Source organism: Bos javanicus, chromosome 22 (genome assembly GCF_032452875.1).
Source record: "Bos javanicus breed banteng chromosome 22, ARS-OSU_banteng_1.0, whole genome shotgun sequence".
Taxonomy (NCBI): domain Eukaryota; kingdom Metazoa; phylum Chordata; class Mammalia; order Artiodactyla; family Bovidae; genus Bos; species Bos javanicus.
The window spans coordinates 2,853,319-2,877,593 of NC_083889.1; the positions used below are offsets into that span (position 1 = coordinate 2,853,319).

Genomic DNA, 24,275 nt, shown 5'->3' on the forward strand with positions numbered 1-24,275 from the left:
TGTTACACTGTGTGTATCTGAGATTGTGTGTATCCCTGAAACAGCAGTCCCCAGACTGGGCATCATGTAACCCAGACCCTTAACCTTGTAAGATACATGACGGCTTTCCAGGGGGTTACATGCCTAGTCACTCAGTCATGTCTGACTCTTTGTGACCCCATAGACTGTAGCCCACCAGGCTCCTCTGTCCATGGGGATTCTCCAGGCAAGAATACTGGAGTGGGTTGCCACGCCCTCCTCCAGGGGATCTTCCTCAACCCAGGGATTGAACCCATGTCTCCCGCATTGCAGGTAGATTCTTTACTGTCTGCAGGTAGATTCTTTACCGTCTGAGCCACCAGGGAAGCCCAAATGATAGCTTTAAGTGTATTAATTTTCAGGTTGTTAAATTGCATGTTTTTTCCTGAAAATTGATCTGCCTCCGACTGTGCCTGAACTCGAACACTTCTCCCCTTTCCTCTTCGGTAACTGTCTCTCTCCCACTCTATAATTAAAGTAGTACCTTTAATCTGACCTAAATCTGTTTAGAAAGTAAATGATTCTAATAACTGGATAGCTAATTGTTTCCTAAGAATAGTAATTTCCAGTGGTTTTCAAAAATGTTACAGAAGGACACAGTTGTCTGCTGATTAAGAATAATTTTATGGCATACTCCTATGTGATTTTTGGTCCATAGTTTAGTAGTTCAGAAGAGTGATTATTGATATAACCAGGAATCCTTCTTCTCCTAAATATTTGGAATGAAAGAATACAAAATGTAAGACTAGGATCAACTTGAACCCTGTTTCTATTTAGCAACAAATAATATGATTCTGAAATGAATGACTTCATTGGAGGGAGGAGGAGCTATCCAATTCTAAATGAGATGCATTTCCAATACAAGCTGACTTAGAATATTTTATAATGATCATAATTATAACTGTTTCTCATTTGATAAGTACTGCTCTAGTAAGTAATATAACAATACTGATGACAGTTCTTAAATTTATGTTCTCAGGAATTTTTAAATATACTGTTTTATGTAGGGAAATATGACCAAAGTATTTGCAAACACTGAAATGTGTTGGGATAAGCTTATTTTGGGGAAGTGATACAGAAATATGAGTTCAAGGAGAAAAGGAACAAGATCAGTTTCCTAACTGTAGAAGGACATCTTGTTCATGTGCTGTTCAAATGAATGGGTTGATAGTAGATATCAAATTATTATGGCAGTTACATTCCATTTATAAAAAAAGATATATCCTTCTGTCTCTAGCAGCTAGCCTTGTCCTGAACAGACAGTGTGTACTTCATAATAACTTTTTAACCTGAAGTGCTTTATAGTCAGGAGGAATTAGCTTCTGACAGCTTTCATTTAAAAAAAAAAAACAAAAACATGAATGTCATAATTATAAATGCAATGACTTTTTCTTTGAAACATATGTAGGTGAAGAAAAATTTAATAATCGTAGGAAGTCTTTGATGTAAGGAGTAGGGAGAAGAAATACGAGAGGAGCTGCCTAACAGAAGAACAGCAGCAGAGGCCCCAGGATGGGCTTGGTGGATTGTACAAAGGAGGGAAAAAGATCCAGTAGGGGGAATTCTGTACTTACAATGAAGTAAAAGCAACCGTTCTCTGAAGCTTGAGACTTAGACTCTTACTATCTGAGATATGAATTCATTAGTTTATTCAATACTTGGTGTTAGTCGCTCAGTCATGTCCGACTCTTTGTGACCCCATGGACTATAGCCCTCCAGGCTCCTCTGTCCATGGAATTCTCCATGCAGGAACACTGGAGTGAGTAGCCGTTTCCTTCTCCAGGGGATCTTCCTAACCCAGGGATTGAACCTGGTCTTCTGCATTGCAGGCAGAGTTTTGGAGGCAAGTTCTTTATCATCTGAGCCACCAGGGAAGCCCATTCAATACTTAACAAATATTTATTCAGAGCATGCTGTGTGTCATTGTTTTAGGCACTGAGATGAAACAGGCAAAGTAGCTTTTTAATTTATCACAGAGAAATCAGTCACATAGACAAGATCTATGAGAAATTTAACATGATAAGAAATTCTCTCCCGTTCAGTTTTGTCATGACAGTTTTTGTAAGTGTCTATGAAGAAAATAATCTTCTTTCCCCTATTTAAAATGGGAAGAGAGGAAGAAATAATTCTGTTTTGTGACTTGCACATACACACTATGAAAATCAGGAAGATTAAGTGAGTTTTTCAGAAGAAAGACATTTTTATAAAACTACCAAATAACAGAGAAAGGATGACATTAAGCTTCAGTAAGATCTATAGAAAGATAGATTTTTCATAATCTATTTTTCAAACATTATGTAGCAAAAGAGAGGGAAAATTTCCAAACCCATTTCACAATCCATGATATAAAAGTGAAATCATTGATTTTTTTAATAGTTGCAGAATTAAGATCACAGTTTCCTACTGTAGATTTTTCAATTGTCTATGACTAGTCAGTTGATTATTAAAAGTCCAAAAACAAAATGATGTTTTTTTTTCATTGACTTAAGTTCTTTCTTTTGAGAGTCTTTTTATGTCATTCCCTTTGACTTTTATAGCTCCTTCCCTCTCATCCTATAGTCAGTCTGTTCAACTGATTTTATGTATTTTACCTGTTAGCTCATCTTTTGGATCTGTTTCATAGTCTCTACTGTGCTACGGTTTCCCATCTGTCTATTATAATAGTTTCTTCTAATTCTTTCTTTCTTTTTAGCTTCCAGGTCATTCTTTACAGGATAGCTAAATGATCTTTTAAAAATGTAAATCTTACCATTACTTTTCTCCTCTTAAACTCCTGAAATGACTCCTTTGCATGTTTTAAAAGTCCATTTGTAATCCAGCTCAGCCTGTTTACCACCAACTTCTATAAGCACTGCCAGCTCAGACATTGAAATTGGATATCTTTACTCCTTTATAAAGTTTTCATTCAGTTGACCCTGATTATAATTTTAGAATGTTTACTTTCTTAGATCATCATTTGACATTTTTGTAAATTTAAAAATTCTCAGATGGGAACTTCAGAAAAATTCTTCAACATTAGTTTGAGAATTATGGTTCTACTTTTTACTTGTTCTAAAATGATATCACATTTAAAAGAGGAACTTGTATCTTCAGATAATGGATATCAGCCTCAGAACATACAAAGCAAAACTGGACAGAACTAGGAGATACGCCCCCAGTACTGGAAGATGCTTCCGTTTAACATGCTCCCCTCACTAGCTATAAAAAAATACATTAAGGAAATAGACAATTGGAATAAAATTATTAGTATCACACTTATTAGGATGGCTATTATCAGAAATAAAATCAAAATGGAAAATATTCCTCTTAAAATTAATATGGAATCCTAAGGGACCCTAAATAGCCAAAACAATCTTGAGAAAGAACAAAGCTATTTGCTGACCTCAAAATATATTACAAAGCTGTGGAATTAAAACATTATGGTACTGGCATCAAGACATACATTTAGCCCTATGGAATAGAATAAAGGGCACAAAAAATCCTCACATATGTGGCCAACTGATTTCCAACGGATATGCTAAGACCCTCCAATGAAGTTGGACCCTATCTGAAACCATAAAAATTAAATGAAAATGGATCAAAGGCCTAAATTTAACAGCTAAAACTATAACACTCCTAGAAGAAAATTAGGGAAGAGCTTCATGATACTAGATTTGGCAGTTTCTTGGATGTGACACCAAAAACATAGGCAACAAAACAAAAAACAGGTAAAGTTTTCTAAATCAGCCGCTAATAAAATATTTAAAAATCATTGTCTAGTGACTCCAATATTGAATACTGTGGTCTTTACTTTGAATTTCATTAGAATTGTCTGCATTCGTAAATAAAGTGTAATTGTAACTTCAACACTAAAATCATGCCTATGCTTAAATAGTGTAGACATGTAATTATACGGGGAAATGTTCAGAATATATTGTTAAGGGAGCAAATTGTTGAATACCATTTGAAATTATAGATTGACTTATTTATATCTTTTCCTTCCATTAAGATTAGAATTAAAGAGTAAAAACTACACACATAACAGAAAGAGTTGGGGAGACATCCAAGGACAAAGAATTTCAACACATATTCTGAGAAACTTGGTTTGAATCTGTCATGAATTGAAGTGGAGCCCAGGAAGCTTTAGCACAGAATATACTGGACAAGAGACCGCAGTGGAAATAGGAATCACTCCTCCCTGAAAGATCGTGATGAGGCTCTGAAGGTCCTAAATGAAAGACGGAGGATGAATATAACATTTTTGGAAGTCTCTCGTGAAGCTTCTTTGCTTCCTTACACTTCCTGTTTCATCATGCAGAAAGACAATCTGTCCAGGCTTTCCTCTCAGGACAAAGAAGGAGAGGACCCTCTCCAAAGAAATTGAAAAGAAAATTAGAGAAAATGGTGAAAATGTTTGTGTGTTTCTTTCCAGAATAATTTCAACTTATTTCTGTTCTCAGTGTTTCATGCTTACTTTGCAATTTTAGATGTGATATGTGTAGAAGCATATTCTTAGTTTTGCATTATGCAATTTAAATTTAACTCCACATTCTCACTTAAAAACTCTTTATTGATGTATTTCTTAGTATTGGCATAGTGACTTTTGAAACATTATTTATATAGTTACTCGCTAGAACCCTGGACTGCCCTGGTGGCTCTGCTGGTACAGAATCCACCTGCAATGTGGGAGACCTAGGTTCTATCCCTGGGTTGGGAAGATCCCCTGGAGAAGGAAAAGGCTACCCACTCCAGTTTTCTGGCCTGGAGAATTCCAATTGGAATTCCTGTAAATTCCAATTTACATTGGAGAGAAGATTAAGATTAAATGCATTTTAAAGTCTGGTGGTGGTTTAGTCACTAAGGTGTGTCTGACTCTTGTGACTCCATGGACCCTAGCCTGCTGGCTCCTCTGTCCATGGAATTCTCCAGGCAAGAATACTGGAGTGGGTTGCCATTTCCTTCTCCAGGGGATCTTCCTGACCCAGGAATCGAACCCTGGTCTCCTGCGTTGCAGGCAGATTCTTTACCAACTGAGCTATGAAGGAAGCCTGGCATTTTAAAGTCTGTATACAAACTAAACAATCGTTTATTAAGTTGAGTGCTTGAGAAAAATCATGAATGAAAGACAATAGAGTGCTCTCATTCTGCATTGGTTTCTGCGTATTTTAATTTTCTTATCTAACTATAAATATTACTGATTTAAAAGCAGTCTAGAAAGAAAGTCAAACATTTATTATATTTAATGTACTAACTCTGAAATGTGTTTTTTCATATGCTGTTTCATTTCATCATTAAAACCATCCTGTGAATTCAGTATTATTATTATCAGCATGTACAAATGATAAAATGATAGTCAAATTATTTAACTGACTTGCCTTAATTTTAAAATCTCATATAAAATGGAGTCAGAATTTAAATCCAGAGCTGCAAATGACATTCAGCTGATACACACAGCCATCCTAGTTTTTAAATAATTTGAATATGAGTACTGTCAAAGACAGACCTAACTTTAAAGTTCATATTATTTTCTTTATTGTATAATATAAATATTCTTTCAGTGCTTCTCTTTGGTAAGTATTTCATTAAATGCTAGGGATACAGTGGTTAACAAGATAAAATGACTTGCCATAGGATTTTCCTTGTCTTGTAGAGCACTTCATTTAAGTGTTAAGTGGAGTGTGTTAAGCGGCATGGAGTAGAGTAGAGACTCCTAGGGGCACATAACAGTGGCCTGACTCTACTTAGTAATTTTTCAGGTTGGCTTAAAAATCACCTCTTGGCAGTATCCTGACACCACCTACCTGGAAGTCTTAGGTGTGCCCTGTATGCTTCCAAATCATTCTGTGTTGGTTTCATGATAGTACTTAATGTTACTTAAGGAGAAGAATCTTGTTTTTCCTTTAGCATTATGACTGGCTCATAGCAAATCCCCAAGAAGTATTTTAGAAGAAAATAGAATTGAGGTCTGAAATGGCAGCAAGGAAGTAAGAGAGCAGTTTCGGATAAGCTTTTTAGGTATTCAGGTGAGAAATGGCAAAGATAATCCTTGTGAAGTAAGAGGAAAGTTTATCTTTTGAGAATGAAGAGGTTGGTCTGAGATTGAGAAAAGTTTAGAATAATCACTGAAGAATTGCAAGAGGAAAGAGATAATACATAAAATGGATAGCCTTAAAGGTGTACTGAGGGCTCATCTGAGACTGGAGTCTGAATTTGTAGCGTTACCTATATGCATGACTGTGTAATTTCCTCCAAGAAATTACCTCCTCCAACATAATGTATATCGCTATCATATCATCCTATGTTGCTCTTTAGCACTTATCATTATCTGACATTTATTTATTGGTTTGCTTTTATATACTGTCTGTGTCCCCTCTTACTGGAATGTTAACTCACGTATGCTGTATCTGTTTTGATTCACTGGTGTTTCCCTAGCATCTAGAACTTTTGTGCAACACATGACATGTACACAGTAAATATCTGGTTTAAAAAAAAATGAGTGAAGGAACAAATTAATACACAGCTGAAATATTGTCCATATTGCTATATTTAAATAAAACCAGATTTTTCCCCCAAAGGAATATGTTTTTGTAGGTTAAGGGGAATATTGCTTGACACTTCTTACATACATTATAATTACATTCCTAAGGATTAAAATTACTGAACTCTTTATTATCTTCATTTTCTAAGATTACTCTAAAATTAGCTATTATTGGGAATTCCCTGGTGGTCTGGTGTTTGGGACTCCACACGTTCACTGCCAGAGGCATGGGTTTGATTCCAGGTCAGGGAACTAAGATCCCACATGACCACAGTGGGACCAAAAAATTAATATTTAAAATGAAATAAAATTAGCCATTTTGGGCATATTTCCTGATACATCTTTACAGTTCTAAAATTTACAAGTCTATAAAACATTTTTACAATGTAATCTTTGCAACAAGAAGTTACAACTTAGCAAAGATTTAGGTACACAAGTGTGTAAATAAAGAGACAATGCAGATTGAAATCATTTTTATTGAAAATTTATACTGTTTAGTGGTTTATTTGGAAACTTGTTTTCATATTTTAAAAGTTCAGAGTTTTCAATAACTGATTTTAACTGAAAGACTGTTATTATGAACAGAATATGCAGAAATATAGTATTAAACCTGATAAATTAGTATTATTCAAAATTTTCTGTAGTTAGTCACCATTTTGATATATGTCAATCTGATACCAAGTATGTTTTTTTAAAAAATGTTTATCTCAAGAATAGATACTGAGAAATAACTTTTAAATGTTAATTTTGTCCTTTTACATTTATGTTAGCCCTGAATAGACCACAGTGAATACTTGTTTACATTATGAGAGCTGAAGCAAGAAGTCAGTGTTACCTTGCAAAAGCCCAGCAAATATTGATATCAGAGGTTACAAATGATTTATAATGAGTAGACAGAATTGCAAATATGGTATCTGTAAGTAATGAAGAGTGACCTGTATAGTTATATGAAACTATAATTTTAAAACTTCCATTAAAAATGTTTGGAAGATAGAGGAAAAAACAGTTAATATTCTTCTTACCATAAGATTTTTATTTTCTATATTTTCTTCCAGTTTTTGTCTCTGGTATGAGTATTTTCAAATAGCGCATGGATACCTACTGTTTTGTCTCCTACCCAGTTTACCTCTTCAAGTCCTCTTCCTCTACTGTATTTTGTCTGGAGCGGTGTCTACCCCTTGCTCCAGTAGTACGCACGTGACCTCTGCCTAAAAATTAGCACATGATATTCACCAGCTGTGGTCACTGACGCTGGGAGAGACACATGCCCACTTGGAATCAGTGTGATGCTGGGAGGCTTTTGTGGACCTCTGGGGGAGACACACATGCTCTCAGTGGCCTTGTACTGGCTGCCATCTTCCTTCACATGGAACCTAAGGCTTCACCTAATGCAGAAGCAGGCAAAGTAGAGAGACTAAGGGGAGACACATCCTGATGAAATCAGTTACTCCTGAATTTATTTATTTTTATAAGAATTGTTTGTATTTAAAATGTATAACAAGATGTTTTTGATATACGTATATTAATACATTGTGAAATGATTACTACAGTCACATTTATCAACATGTCCATCATCTCCCATAGTTGCTGTACGTGTGTGGTAAGAACACTTAAGATTTACTCTCTTAAAAGACAAATATTTTATATTATCATTTATATGCAGAATCTATAAAAATAAAACAAATGAATTACTGTAACAAAACAGAAGCAAACTCACAGATACAGAGAACAAACTGGTGGTTACCAGTGGGGAGAAGGACTGGGGAGGAGCAAGATAGGCATATTAGATTAACACGTACAAACTGCTACTTATAAAATAAATAAGCTGCAAGGATATATTGGATAGCACTGGGAATATAGCCAATACTTTATAATAACTCGAAGTAGAGTATATAAAAATATTAAATCTATGTTGTACACCTGAAACTAATATTGTAAATCAACTGTAATTTAATAAAAGTAAAATTAAAATATAGGAGGATTAAAAAGACAAAAAGAATTCTCTGTAAATAAAAAAAAATATTTAGCTTCTATCTGGTATTTGGAGATTGCAAACAGTGCTTCTATCTTTGTTATTTTAGAAAAAGGTTTACTGTCTTATCAGATTTCTGCAGCAGCGTTATTAACTGTAGTCACCACCCTGTACTATAGGTCTAGAACTTAGTCATCCTGCATAACTGAAACTTTGTGCCCTTTGAGGAACAGAACCACGTTTCCTCTCCCCACCCCCACCTCTGGTAACCACAATTCTCTGTGCTTCTGAGTTTGACTTTTTTCAGACTAAGCAAGATCATGTGGTATTTTTCTTTCTATACCTTACTTATTTCGTTCAGCCCAGTGCCCTTCTGGGTTCACCTATGTTGTCACATAGGACAAGACTTCCTTTTTTTTTTAAGGCTGAATGATAATTTTTATATGTATGTATATATGTGTATATCACTATTTCTTCATCAATTCATCAGTCAATAGACACCTAGGTTGTTTTCTATTTCTTGGTTATTGTGACTAATGCTGCGATGAACATGGGAGTGCAGATACCTCAATGTTTTTATTTCCTTTGGATATTTATCTAGAAGTGGGATTGTTGGATCATATCATAATTCTATGTTTAAGTTTTTGAAGAACCTTCATAATGTTTTCCACAATGGCTAGACCAATGTACATGTCCACTGACAGTGTGCAAGGATAACCTTATCCTCCATCCTCGTCAATGCTTGATTTGCATTTCCCTGATGGTTAATGACATTGAGCATTTTTTCATACTCTTGCTGGCTGTTTGTATGTCTTCTTTGAAAAAATGTCTATCTGGTCCTTTGCCCATTTCTTGATTGGATTATTTGGTTTTTTCCTTTTGAGTTGTAGGAATTCCTAAGATATTTTGGATATTAACCCCTTATCAGATATGGTTTATGAATATTTTCTCTTCTTCAGGTTGCCTTTTCACTCTGCTGTTTCCTTTGCTATGCAGAGCCTTTTAGTTTGATGCATTTCTACTTGTCTGTTTTTGCTTTTATTGCCTGTGTTTCTGGTATCATATCCATGAAATCATTCCCAAGACCAGTGTCATGAAGCTTTCCCCCTGTTTCCATCTAGTATCAGGTGTTACATTTTAAGCCTTTAATCCATTTTGAGTTAATTTCTGTGTATTTTGTAAGATAATTGATATTGAGTTTCCAAGCCTCACTTATTGGAGAGATTGTCCTTTCCTCATTATCTGTTCTTGATGCCCTTGTTGAAGATTAGTTGACCATATATTTGTGGATTTATTTCTCTGTTCTGTTTAGTTCAGTTGGTCTGTATGTATTTCTTCAATCAAACAACATAATCTTTTGGTTACTGTAGCTTTGTAACACTGTATTTTTGAAATCAGGAACTGTGATGCCTTCAACTTATTCTTTCTCAAGATTACTTTCTCTATTTTGGATCTTCTGTGGTTCCATAGGAATTTTATGTTTTTTTCCCTGTGTTTGTGAAAAATACTATAGGGATTTGATAGCAATTGCATTGAATCTGTAGCTCACTTTGCATAGTATGGACATTTTAACAATATTCTTCCAATCCATGAACACTGAATATCTTTTCATTTACTTGTGTCATCTTCAGTTTTTTTCACCAGTGCTTTTTAATTTTTTTTTTTAAATAAATTATTTTGGTTTTTAGTTGTAGCACTGGGATATTTGATCTTTATCTCAACACCCAGCATCTTTTAGTTGTGTCATGCGGGATCTACTTCCCTGACCGGGGATCATGCCTGGGCCCACTACATTGGGAGCACAGAGTCTTAGCCACTGGACCACCAGGGAAGTCCCTGCATCAGGGTTTTATAGTTTTCATTTAACCGATCTTTCACCTACTTGGTTAGATTTATCTGTAAGTATTTTATTATTTTTGGTGCTATTATAAATGAGATAGTATTCTTGATTTCCTTTTTGGGTAGTTCATTGTTGGTGTAAAGAAATGCTGCTGATTTTGCTGTGTTGATTTAGTTCTGAATTTAGCTGTGCCTCATGTCATCTGACATACTTCTCTCTTTAACATATAAACCAATAGTTTTTTATTTTTTCTTTCCTTTTTAATTTTAATTTTTTGGCTTAAGCCGTCACTTGCAACAAAATGAATTATAGCTGATACAATGTAGTTTCAGTCAGCTTCATATGCATTTATAATATTGCTTTTAATCTTGTAATGTTTTATTTGGATATCTAAATATAAAATTCACACTTTAAAAAATATACATCAATCTCACTTAATACAACAGTCATCAAAAGTAGGACTGGTTTGTGTTTTTTTTTTTTTTGGTGTTTTGGCCGCACACCATGGCTTGTGGGATCTTTGTAAACTTGGGCCCACGGCAGTGAAAGCACCACGTCCTAACCAGGACCACCAGGGACTTCCTTGTTGCCGTTCAGTCACTCACTCATGTCTTGACTCTTTTCGACCCCATCCTTCACCGTGTCCTGCAGCTTGCTCAAATTCAAGTCCATTGAATCGGTGATGCCATCCAATCATCTCAACCTCTGTCGTTCCTTTCTCTTCCTACCATCAATCTTTCCCAGCATCAGGGTCTTTTCTAAATGAGTCAGGTCTTCTCATCAGATAGCCAAAGTATTGGAGCTTCAGCTTCAGCATCAGTCCTTCCAATGAATACTCAGGGTTGATTTCCTTTAGGATTGGCTGGTTTGATCTCCTTGCTGTCCAGGGGACTCTGAAGAGTCTCCAGCATCACAGTTTGAAAGTATTAGTTCTTTGGCACTCAGCCTTCTTCATGGTTCACCTCTCACATCCGTACATGACTACTGGAAAAACCACAGCTTTGACTGTACGGACCTTTGTTGTCAAAATGATGTCTCTGCTTTTTAATACACTGTCTAGGTTGGTCATAGCTTTTCTTCCAAGGAGCAAGCATCTTTTAATTTCATGGCGGAAGTTACCATCACAAGTGGTAAAGTGATTCCCTACACTCTTTAATATAATTTAAAAAAATTAAATGTATCAACTTCAAATATATTCTAAGTCTCTATGTTTTCTTAAAAAATATTTCCTTTTTTATTTGACTTGGCTGTGTCTTAGTTGTGGCACGCAGGATCTTTGGTCTTTGTTGCAGCACGCAAGATCCTTTTGTTGTAGCATGCACACTGTTTAGCTGTGGCATGTGGGACCTAGTACCCTGACCAGGGATTGAATCCAGGTCCCCTTCATTGGGAGTGTGGAGTCTTAGCCACTGGACCACCAGAGAAGTCCCTAGATCTTTTAGACTCTTACTGCAATATAAATCTTTTTACAACTTTTCCATTTCATTTTTCAGAGTTCATTTGCCTACTAGAATGCTCAGTGTTTGAAAATACAAGAAAACTGTCTCTTTAAATTTTTTTTTCTTCGATAATATATCTAGTCAAACTACAAGTAAATGCTTTTGTTGACATGTTTGTGCTGCTCTCTGCTTTCTGGATTCAGCAACTTTTACTTTAGTCATGTCAGGATAAAAGCTGTGAGCCGTTTTTATGTGTCACATTTTCTTTTTGGCGTACCAAAAATAGTTTATATTAAAAATTAGTTATGAATTATTGCAGTTCATTATACAATAGTAGGCTATTGCTACTATAGACTTTGAAATAATTGGTGTCTCATTTTAATAATTTAAAAAAAAGTTATAGTTTTGGACATAGAGACTATTCAGTTCTTATAGAACAATATTTATAATAATTTCAAATTTAGTAACACTAATTATGGCCATAAGTAATTAGAATACCAGTTAAATCATACCTAAAATTGTAAAGAAGTATTTTAAAACTTCGTATTGTATTGTATTCTTATTTTATCTATTAATCTTCCTATTTCTCTTTAACTTATTCACCATATCTTATGAACATATTAACAAGACATATATTCTAACAATATATTGGTTATGACATTCAGTATTTAAAGTTAAGACTCACAAACATTAAATAGCCAGATTACTAGTAAAGTTTCAGTTCAGTTCAGTCACTCAGTCGTGTCTGACTCTTTGCGACCCAATGGACTGCAGCATGCCAGGCCTCCCTGTCCATCACCAACTAGTAAGATTTAGTCCACTGTAATTTTTTATTAGTCAAAACTATTTTAAAATTTGTGTCTTTAATGCCATTTCTATAATTGTACAAAATACTTGATAAACATATTTCAAGTATATTCTGCATATAAGAGCGGAAGACTCCATGATAGCTTGACACTGTGATCACATTATCCAGAATATTGAAAAATATAGCTTGGGAAGTATAATTTAAGGCAGATGAACAATTCCATTTTCATCACAAGAGGCTTAAATGTGGAGACAATAGGTTTGTTCTGATGTATCTTCACATTAACCTAGCCTGTGAGCTAAGCTTAAGTCTTTGTGTATGTTTGTTTATGTGCTTGTGATTGATCCCAGATGAAAACAATAATTGAATTCATGGAAATATTTCCTAATTAGGGTCATTAGCTAAGGTGGGGAGGCAGAAGAGTATGTTTTCAATAGAGAAATTGTCTAGATGAACAGGAAAGTATACTTAAAGGCAACTATGGTAGAATTAGAGGGATTCCCTGGTGGCTCAGACATTTAAGTGTCTGCCTGCAATGCGGGAGACCCAGGTTCGGTCCCCGGGTCAGGAAGATCCCCTGGAGAAGGAAATGGCAACCCACTCCAGTACTCTTGCCTAGAAAATTCCATGGATGGAGGAGCCTGGTGGGCTACAGTCCATGGGGTCACAAAGCGTTGGACACAACTGAGCGACTTCGCCTAAATTGTTATGGTAGAATTATAAAGAAGTATTGAGTATCCTTTTAAGGTTTGTAATCACAGAATTTAAAATCAAATCCATCTACTCTGATACCAAAATCAGACATGATAAGAATAGACCGTTATTTTTTACAAATGTAGAGACAAAAATCCTTCACAAAATACTAGCAAACCAAGTCCAGCAACATATTAAAAAATGCCATACATGATGATTAACGAAATTTGTCTCAGGAATTTAAAGTTAGTTTAACATCTGAAAATTAATTAGTATAGTATACCGTATCAGTATACTGATGATCAACCACATGATCATCTCAGTCAGTCAGTTCAGTTCAGTCGCTCAGTCGTGTCTGACTCTTTGTGAGGGAGCTACAGCACACCAGGCCTCCCTGTCCATTACCAACTGCTGGAGTCTGCCCAAACCCATGTCCATTGAGTTGGTGATGCCATCCAATCATCTCATCCAATAGATGCAGAAAAAGCATTTAACAAAACTTTTTTGGGCTCCAAAATCACTGCAGGTGGTGATTGCAGCCATGAAATTAAAAGACGCTTACTCCTTGGAAGGAAAGTTATGACCAACTTAGAATATTAAAGAGCAGAGACCTTACTTTGCCAACAAAGGTCTGTCTAGTCAAGGCTATGGTTTTTCCAGTAGTCATGTATGGATGTGGGAGTTGGACTGTGAAGAAGGCTGAGCACCGAAGAATTAATGCTTTTGAACTGTGGTGTTGGAGAAGACTCTTGAGAGTCTCGTGGATTGCAAGGAGATCCAACCAGTCCATTCTAAAGAAGATCAGTCCTGGGTGTTCTTTGTTTGTTTGTTTGTTTTTAATTTAATTTAATTTAATTTTTTAACTTTACAATATTGTATCGGTTTTGCCATATATCAAAATGAATCTGCCACGGGTATACATGTGTTCCTCATCCTGAACCCTCTTCCCTCCTCCCTCCCCATACCATCTCTCTGGGTCATCCCACTGCACCAGCCCCAAGCATCCAGTGTTGTGCATCGAACCTGGCCTGGTGACTCATTTCATATATGATATTATACAAGTTTCAATGCCATTCTCCCAAAACATCTCACCCTCTCCCTCTCCCACAGAGTCCAAAAAACTATTCTATACATCAGTGTCTCTTTTGCTGTCTTGTATACAGGGTTATTGTTACCATCTTTCTAAATTCCATATATATGCGTTAGTTTACTGTATTGGTGTTTTTCTTTCTGGCTTACTTCACTCTGTATAATAGGCTCCAGTTTCATCCACCTCATTAGAACTGATTCAAATGTATTCTTTTTAATGGCTGAGTAATACTCCATTGTGTATATGTACCATAGCTTTCTTATCCATTCATCTGCTGATTGACTGGGTGTTCTTTGGAAGGACTGATGCTAAAGCTGAAACTCCAGTACTTTGGCCACCTCATGCGAAGAGTTGACTCATTGGAAAAGACTCTGATGCTGGGGGGGATTGGGGACAGGGAGAAAAGGGGATGACAGAGGATGAGATGGCTGGATGGCATCACTGACTCAATGGACGTGAGTTTGAGTGAACTCCGGGAGTTGGTGATGGACAGGGAGGCCTGGCATGCTGCAGCTCATGGGGTCGCAAAGAGTCAGACAGACTGAGCAACTGAACTGAACACATTTTCCTGATTTAAAAACAAATTTCAACAAACTAGGAATAGAAAGGGCCTTCCTCAATCAGAAAGGGCATCTGCACAAAACTCATAGACAACACTACACTTTATGATGAAATAAGGAACAAAGCAAGATGCTCAGTCTTCCCAGTTTTAACATTATAGTCCAGGTTCTAACCAGGGCAGTTAGGCAAGAAAATGAAATTAAAAGCATCCAGGTTGAAAGGGAAAGGTAAACTTTTCTATGTTTGTAGATGATTTGGTAAATAGAAAATCCTAAGGAGTCCAGTAAAAAACCACTAGAACTAATAAGCCAGTTCAGCAGAGTTGTCAGAGGATCAATATACAAGCGTATATTTGTACACTAGCAATCAGCAATCCAAATGTGAAATTAAGAAAATTCTATCTACAATAGTATGAAAAGAATATAATACTTAGGAATAATTTCTACAAGAAGTGCAGAGCTTATATTCTGCAAATAATAAAACATTTTTGAGGAAGACCTAAATAAATGGAAAGATTTCTCATGTTCATGGATTGGAATACTTGATATTGTTAAGATGACAGTACTCCCTCAATTGATCTATAGATACAATGCAATCCTTGTCAAACCTTCCATTGACTTCTTTGTAGAAATTGGCAAACTTCCAGATCTCATATGGAAGTTGAGGGACTCAGAAGAGCCAAACAATCTTGAAAAAGAACAAAGGTAGAAGACTCACACTTCCATTTTCAAAAATTACTAGAAAATTACAGTAATCAGGACAGTTCTATTCCATGATGCATTCTTCCGTTCATATGGTACTTTCATGGTATATTCTTATGTTAGTACTGTAAGAATGGAATACATCAGTGGAATAGAATGGTGTGTCCAGAAATAAACCCTTAGAGTTAGACTTAATTGATTTTCAACAAGGATGCCAAGACAGTTTAATGGGAAAACAGTCTTCAACAAATGTTATACTGGGACAGCTGGATAGCCACATGAAAAGAATCAAGTTGTAAGAATGTCTTTGTAATATTTTAAAAGATTAAATTAAAATGGATCATAGGGCTTAAATATAAAAGCTAAAACTATTAAATTCTTAGAAGAAAATACAGGAGTAAATTTTCCTGACTTCGGCTTGGGCAAAACCTTATGTTGACTTCAAAATCATAGGTAACAAAAGAAAAAACAAAAATTGACTTCATCAAATTTAAAAACTCTTGTGCTGCTATCAAGAACGTGAAAAGACAACACACAGAATGAGAGTAAATATTTTCAAATATTTTTGAAAAGATATAACGGTCTAGTATCTAAAATATGTCTTAATAATAAAAAGCAAGTAACCCAATTTTAAACATTGGCAGAGAACAATTCTCTAAAGGTGATATAGCAATGGCCCGAAAGACACATGTAGATATTCAACATTAGATACAAGAAAAACAAATCAAAACTGAAATGAGAAAACACTTCTCACCTTCTAGAATGGCTGTAATAAAAAAGACAGATAGCAAGTATTGGTGAGGATGCGAAGTGGAAACCCTCATACAGTCACTGCTGGGAATGTGAAATGGTGCAGCCACTGGAGAAGACACTTGGACAGTTCCTCAGAATGTTCAACATAGAGTCAGCCTATGACCAGGCTGTTAAAGTGCTGCACTCAATAAGCCAGCAAATCTGGAAAACTCAGCAGCAGCCACAGGACTGGAAAAGGTCCATTTTCATTCCAATCCCAAAGAGATGCAATGCCAAAGAATGTTCAAATTACCGTACAATTGCACTCATTTCACATGCTAACAAGGTTATGCTCAAAATCTGTCAAGCTAGGCTTCAGCAGTATATGAATCAAGAATTTCCAGATGTACAAGCTGGATTTAGAAAAGGTAGAGGAACCAGAGATCAAATTGCCTACATTCACTGGATCATAGAGAAAGCAAGGAATTCCAGAAAAACTTCTGCTTCACTGACTATGCTAAAACCTTTGACTGTTGATCACAACAGACTGTGGAAAATTCTTAAAAGAGATGGGAATATCCAACCACCTTTCCTCCCTCCTGCGAAACCTGTGTGCAGGACAAGAAGCAACAGTTAGTACTGGACGTGGAACAACAGACTGGCTTAAAATTGGGAATGGAGTACATCAAGGCTGTATATTGTCCCCTGCTTATTTAACTTAAGTGCAGAGCACATCATGTGAAATGCCTGGCTGGATGAATCACAAGCTGGAATCAAGATTGCCAAAAGAAATATCAACAACCTCAGATATGCAAATAATACTACTTTAATGGCAGAAAGTGAAGAGAAACTAAAGAGCCTCTTGATGACAGTGAAAGGGGAGAGTGAAAAAGTTGGCTTAAAACTCGACATTCAAAAAACTAAGATCATGGCATCTTAGTCATGGCAAACAGAGAAAAAGTAGAAACACTGACAGTATATCTTCTTGGGCTCCAAAATCACCATAAACAGTGACTGCAGCGATGAAATTAAAAGATGCTTGCTTCTTGGAAGAAAAGCTGTGAAAAACCTAGACAGTATTAAAAAGCAGAGACATCACTGTACTGACAGAGGCCTGTACAGTCAGAGTCATGGTTTTTCCAGTAATTGTGTATGGATGTGAGAGTTGGACCATAAGGAAGGCTGAGTGCCGAAGAATTGATGCTTTTGAATTGTGGTGCTGGAGAAGACTCTTTAGAGTCCCTTGGACATTAAGGAGATCAAACCAATCAATCCTAAAATATCAACCCTGAATATTCATTAGAAGAACTGATGCTGATGCTGATGCTGAAGCTCCAGTCCTTTGGCCACCTGATGCAAAGAGCTGATTCACTGGAAAAGACCCTGATGCCAGGAAAGACTGAGAACAAGAGGAGAAGGGGGCAACAGAGGATAAGATGGTCGGATTGCATCACTGACTCAAGGGGCATGAATTTGAGCAAACTCAGGGTGCTAGTGAAGGACAGGGAAGCCTGGCATGCTGCAGTTCATTGAGTCCCAGAGAGTTGGACACTTCTTGACAACTGAACAACAACAATGACCAAGCTATTCCACTCCAAGTACATACCCAGGAGACACAAAAACATTTACACCTTTTTTTTTTTTCAACTTGACCAATCACTTCCTTACTTCATTCCCTCTCTTCTGCTGTAATCTTTCAAATATAATCTGATAGCACCTCCATGTTTTTTCTTCTACAAGGAGTGTTCTCAGCTCCTCCAGGTCTGCATTGTTAGCTATCTGCTAAAGTTCCCAGGAGGAAAGAAAAACTGAGAAATAGAAACTGAGGAGGGGAAGGTAAACTGTATGTTTAATCTCTGTGTCTTTACATGTATGTCCTGTCAAGTGTTTAGAATGCACTTACATACTAAATGTTCTTTAGCACCTTGGGCGGAGGAGCCTGGTCGGCTGCAGTCCATGGGGTCGCTGAGGGTCGGACATGACTGAGCGACTTCACTTTCACTTTTCACTTTCATGCATTGGAGAAGGAAATGGCAACCCACTCCAGTGTCCTTGCCTGGAGAATCCCAGGGACGGGGGAGCCTGGTGGGCTGCCTTCTATGGGGTCACACAGAGTCAGACACAACTGAAGCGACTTAGCAGCAGCAGCAGCAAATGCCAGTTTACCTCCCCCACAGCCATGGATTCTGCCCCTTCCTTGGGCTTTTGGAGCTTTGCTGTGTGCTGCTGCTTTGTTAAAAGCAAAACCAAAAAAGTAGTCTGATGGAGAGCTACGGGAGGCAGTCATCCTAGATAACGCGGTTGAGGAGGGAGGGCCTGGATGTGGGCCGGGGGATGGCCTAGGGCACACGTCACACCACAGGAGCATTACTGAAGATAGGGATGGAATGGCAGCTTTTGGAAGACTATTTCTAGAAGTAAAGATGTTGAGTTTCACAAGCCAAGGGTGTACTGCACTGTAGAAGGCTGCTATATTTGCAGAGCTCAGTTCTCTGGTTCTCACTTGAGTGGAAGTAAATGCTGAAAGGACTTCTAGAGCTGTCTAAGTTCCAGGAGACTCCTTCAGAGCAGGTTTGCAGTGGTGGAGTGCTGCTTGTGAAAAGACAGGAAAAGCTGCCAGTGGGATGAAAAACCAAAATCTAGAGTCAGGTGATAGATATCAGGGCAGGCTGGTCTGAGCTCTGTGTTGAAGCCAAAGACAGTGTAAGCTCTGTCTGGAAAGGGATGAAGAAGCCATGAGATGACTAAACTGCAAGAAGAATTCCAGTGTCACAGTTCTGGTGCCTGCAGTCCCCTCTCAGGTACTGCTCCAGCCCAGGCTTTTGTTCCAGTTACCACTCAGATGATGGCCCTTGTGCAAAGATGGCTTCTGGTTTTAACAAGACAACTGTCTTTAATTTTCAGGCTCACATGTTGGGAAAGGCAGGAAATATGTTGTGGGTTTATCTTTATAGGCATTTGGGAAAGTCCTCCTTAACACACATCTATTTAAGCCACTCTGCAACAGTGAGAAAGCAGTTTCTGAGAAGCTGGAGGAGCAGGGCCAGACCACCACCCTTTTCCACTGAGGAATGATGACTGAGGCTTACAGAAAAAGGGAACAAAAAACTACTTCAGTTTTGGAAAGACAGGAGTGGCTGTATATGTTTTCTGGGTCTGTCATGATAAAGTACTAAAGATAATGCCTTAAACAACAGAAATGTATTTTCTCAGGGTTCTGAAGGCCAGAGGTCTGCAATCAAGGTGTGGCGGGGCTGGCTCCTGAGATCCTGGGGGAAGGTTCTACTCCTTGGCTCCTAGACCTCTGTCTTCTCCTGTGCTCTGTGCTTGTCTGTGTCCAGATCGCCTCTTCTGATAGGGGCACCAGTCAGGCTGGATTAAGACTCACCCGGATGACTTCTTTTTAATTTAATTACCTCTTTAAGGACCTTGTCTCTTTTATTCTGAGATAACTGAAGTTTGCTGCTGCTGCTAAGTCACTTCAGTCGTGTCCGACTCTGTGCGACCCCATAGACAGCAGCTGACCAGGCTCCCCCGTCCCTGGGAATCTCCAGGCAACAACACTGGAGTAGGTTGCCATTTCCTTCTCCAATGCATGAAAGTGAAAAGTGAAAGTAAAGTCGCTCAGTCATGCCCGACTCTTAGCAACCCCATGGACCGCAGCCCAACAGGCTCCTCCGTCCATGGGATTTTCCAGGCAAGAGTACTGGAGTGGGGTGCCATTGTCTTCTCCAAACTGAAGTTTAGGACTTCGACATATAAATTGGGGGTGGGGGGAACAGTTTAGGCCCTAGTAGTGCCTATCCTGTTTTTGATTTGTATACTTGATATTCTACCAAAAAATCATTTCTAGAATGATAATAGATGATGATTCTTTTTTTCCATTTCCACAAACTCTGAAGCTGGTATCAAGTTTACTAAGAGAAAAAAGTATACATAGTGTTTAAGATAACTGAGTATTTCATAGGAAAGCTGAATGTAGCTATAAAGTGCTCTCACAACTGTAAATCCCCTTCTAATGAATGATACTAGGGAAATTTCAGAGGACAGAGATTATGGCTAATTATGGAGTTTTATCCTTCTATATTGAGTAGCAGTGACTGAGGCATTTTTTTTAAAGATGATTGCTTTCCCTCATAGTAATAAATTTGTAATAATTCCATAGTCTTATCACTAGAAATATTTGTTAACAATTTTTAAATTCTAGTTTTGCCAAGGTTCTGATCACTAAAAATTTTACCACTGAAATATTAATCAGGCCACACTAAGCTTTCCAGTGTAAATACCTCGAAGGAGAAAGTTATTCCTATATATGCAGAGAGGTGACTTGACTGTCTGTATTGTGTCCTGTGTCACCTCCCTCTGTGTTAATATTTAATAAGGTGTTTAATTTAGATGAGATTTCTAAAGCAAAACCAAAGCTCCTCTTCTGGAAAACTCACATCATTTAAGATAAGGAATGCTATATGAACAGTATCAAAGCATCATCACCTAGCAGTTAATGTATTCTATTAAATTGTTGCACTATGTGAGCAAATAAGATGCACAGGTCTTCACGGTGGCACGGAACACAGGCTAATGCTGCTTGGGGTGCGTTCCGTGGAGGGCTCACCATGTATGTCTGCAGTTGCCTTTTGTTTGGATTGTATGACTTATGATTTCACTGAAAACTTGCACAATTTAGGTTTAACTCTGGATTTAGGTGACTCTAAGGTATTTATGTGTGTAGGGTGGGCATTTGGCTTGTTTTAACCTATTAAGATTTTATTTTCATTTTATATTAAAGAAAAATTCTACTAAAAGAAAAGAGATATGCATTAATACCAAGTGGTCTGGTTTGGGGAATCAATTTTAGTCAGGATTTCTAAACATTCAGATGGATGCTGAAAGTCTAGCTCTTCAATTCTAAAATCTTCATTAAAAGTCTCTCATTTGCTCTCAAACAAAAGTATCTCACTGCTGCTTTTCTAAAAGTTCAAGGACAAAAAGTCTCCAGTTCAGACTTTTTCTAATGAGGAAAGAACATTTTGCATACCTTATAAAAATGTGACTCAGTGCTTAATTTTAAAACTGGATTTCAAAATTAGTATAAATAATAATAAGCAGTGAGCCATTTATGGGTGTACTATATAATTTTATAATTCCTAGTCTAAAAATTCGGTACTTTTTCCTTCTGGGAAAACATTTAATCTCTACATTTTCAAAAGTCTTTTCTTTTATGACTTTTTTGTGTTCTGCATACAAATGCATTCATATTTCAATTCTGTCTATGTTTGATACTTTTTACCTCACTATTTAGTCACCTCAGAATTTGTTTTAGTAAATGATGCTGGGTTGGGATTGAACTTTATTTTTTGCTGTAAAAATCGTGAATGGATGTTAAATTTCTCACTTGTTTGGGGGAGGTAAATATGAAGATGATCATAATGGTTTTCCTTCTCTAATCTGTAACATGGCATGTCATGCAAACAGTGCGAGTAGCCCAGCAGCCCACGTGTCAGACTAGCTGGGTCAGTATTACTAGAGAGCCCTCACAAGGACGGAGTCAGTAATTTAATGGTGAGCCTCCCTTGCCTCATTTCACTCTGGAGCAGAATATAGCACAATCTATTCAGTCCATAGGGCAACTTATCATTATAGAGCCTTTGACCATTGAACTGGGGAGCTTCTAATGAATAATTAAAGAAACACATGATTTGCCCTGGCATGATTGGACCAGGATACAGTAGTAATAAAATGTGGTAGAACTTTGATTCTAGCACTGTCCTGACAGCATGGCATTGAGGGTTGTTGGGCCATCTAAGACAAGTGGTTACAGTTGTGGGATGCTGCAAGTTAGCAGCAGGATCACCATGCTTAATTCACAGTCGACCACACCAGTATACAGATTGGGCTAGCAGCATCCCCTTCCCTGGCATGAAGGGGTAGAGGTGGCCCTGGTGTGCGCATGTTGTGGTTGATCAGTATTGATTGTTTTGGGCTCTGAGCTATAGCCAGTGTCCATGGAGCTTTGTCTGATGCAACATGTGAGGGAAGTCAGGTTGGAGGGGACCAGTGTTGGAATAATTAACTATGACTTCTCACTGCCAATTTAGCCATGATCCCTTTTTCTCTTAATATTCTAATACATCTGACTTACTTTTCAGATCTGATCTGCTTTAGCTAGGATATTTAAAATCTACTTTCCTAAAGGAGATTAACATAGATTTTTCTTTTTTACATTCTTTCTATCTGACTTTTAAACTATGTTAAATATATATAAGGTATCCTCTAGGAACTTTTAAATTTTTCTATAGTTTGCAGGTAGGTTTCTAATATGGTTTATTTCTGAATTTTCTCCTTTTAAAGACCCAGCTTTTGTTTTACTGATTATTGTGGACAGAATGTTTTTGTGCTCCTAAATTCATATGGTAAAGCCCTAATCTCCAACTGTGTTTGGAGATCAGGCCTCTAAGGATAGTAGTTAGGGTGAAATGATATCATAAAAGGTAGGGACTTGATCTTATAGGATTGGTTGCTTTATCAGAAGAGACACCAGAAAGCTCGCTCTCTCTGGTCATGGACCAGAGAAAGGCTGTGTGAGAGAAAACACAGTGAGAAGGTAGCCGGTCACAGGCCGGGAGGCTCTCACCAGAAACCAGGTCAGCTAGAGCTTCAGCCACCAAAGCTGTGAGAAAGTCAGCTTGTTTTCTGTTGTTTAAGTCACCAGTCTATTCGTTGTTTGTTTTAATGGCAGCCTACACTGATCATAACCAACTCTGTTGGTTATTTATGTGCTTGTTTTTCACTTGTTTGTTTCCTAGCTTATTCATTTGTCTTATACATCATTTTTAAACTTTGGATTGCATTCTGTGAAAAACCCTTGGCTTAGTCGTACAGTTTACTGATTTTTATTTGACCATTTTAATAGTGTATCATTTGATTTTTTTTATTTCAGTGGTCAAACTTTAAATTTCCATGATATTCTCTTATTCTTTTAAATAATATCATTTCATATATTTCTGAAGTTAGTGGCTATTCTAAAATGCCATCCTATTTAGTTTATTAAACATGCATTTTTTACGTAATGAATTGTTTGTTTTGTTGGATTTGTATCCTCTCCTTCAGTTTTGGATTTTCTCTTTGCTGTGATTGAATGCTCAACTATATACTTGAGATTATTTATGAATTCTTGGTTTACTTTAGCTTTTCTCCAAATCTGAAAGAGTGGCTGACACAGAGCTCCTGGATGAGGTGAGCCAGCCACTGCTTCTGGGTAGTGAGAACCCTCTGTTTTTCCTGGGTTTTGCTGACCTCCTGAAGCTCTGTTTCCACCTTTACTCCTGGGATTGCCTGTCTACCCCCATCTGACAATAGACATCTCTGTGGCTTAAAGCCTGACCTGAGCAGAGGTGACCCTGTGTGCTGTACTTAGTACTTCAGCAAGTCATTCTCTTGTCCCAGACTCTCCTGCATTCATTATTTTAGCACACCCTTGAACCAGCCTACATCTTTGTGGGAGTTTTTTTTTCCTGTGGGTGTGTTGGGCTGTGGTGTCCCCCTCTTAATTCCGTGTATTTTTTTTTTTTCATTCCATGTATTTTCTTTCTTGAAAGGATTTCTCATAGTTTCTGGAGACCTGAGGATCCTGCTTGTTTATTACTATTATATCTTTAAGGGGATATGGAGATCAGTTCAGTTCAGTCGCTCAGTCGTGTCTGACTCTTTGCGACCTCATGGACCTGCAATACGCCAGGCTACCCTCTCCATCACCAACTCTCGGAGCTTGCTCAAACTCATGTTTGATGCCATCCAACTATCTCATCCTCTGCTATCCCCTTCTCCTCCTGCCTTTAATCTTTCCCAGCATCAGGGTCTTTTCCAGTGAGTCAGTACTTTGCATCAGGTGGCCCAAGTATTGGAGC

The 24,275-nt window shown here is 37.4% G+C and overlaps 1 protein-coding gene across 4 annotated transcripts in view; it reads left to right on the top strand.

Moving 5' to 3' along the window:
• The window catches only part of ZCWPW2 (zinc finger CW-type and PWWP domain containing 2), a 189,092-nt gene that overhangs the window by 6,818 nt on the left and 157,999 nt on the right, over positions 1 to 24,275 (top strand). The window contains exon 2 of one of the 4 annotated variants that reach the window (XM_061395709.1): positions 4,007 to 4,839. The exons of the other annotated variants lie outside the window; for them this stretch is intronic. Coding sequence (XP_061251693.1) covers positions 4,007 to 4,024 — 18 coding nt within the window. The 3' untranslated portion in view covers positions 4,025 to 4,839. Of the gene's footprint in view, positions 1 to 4,006; positions 4,840 to 24,275 lie in introns of those variants that run through there. 4 annotated transcript variants of the gene reach the window in all.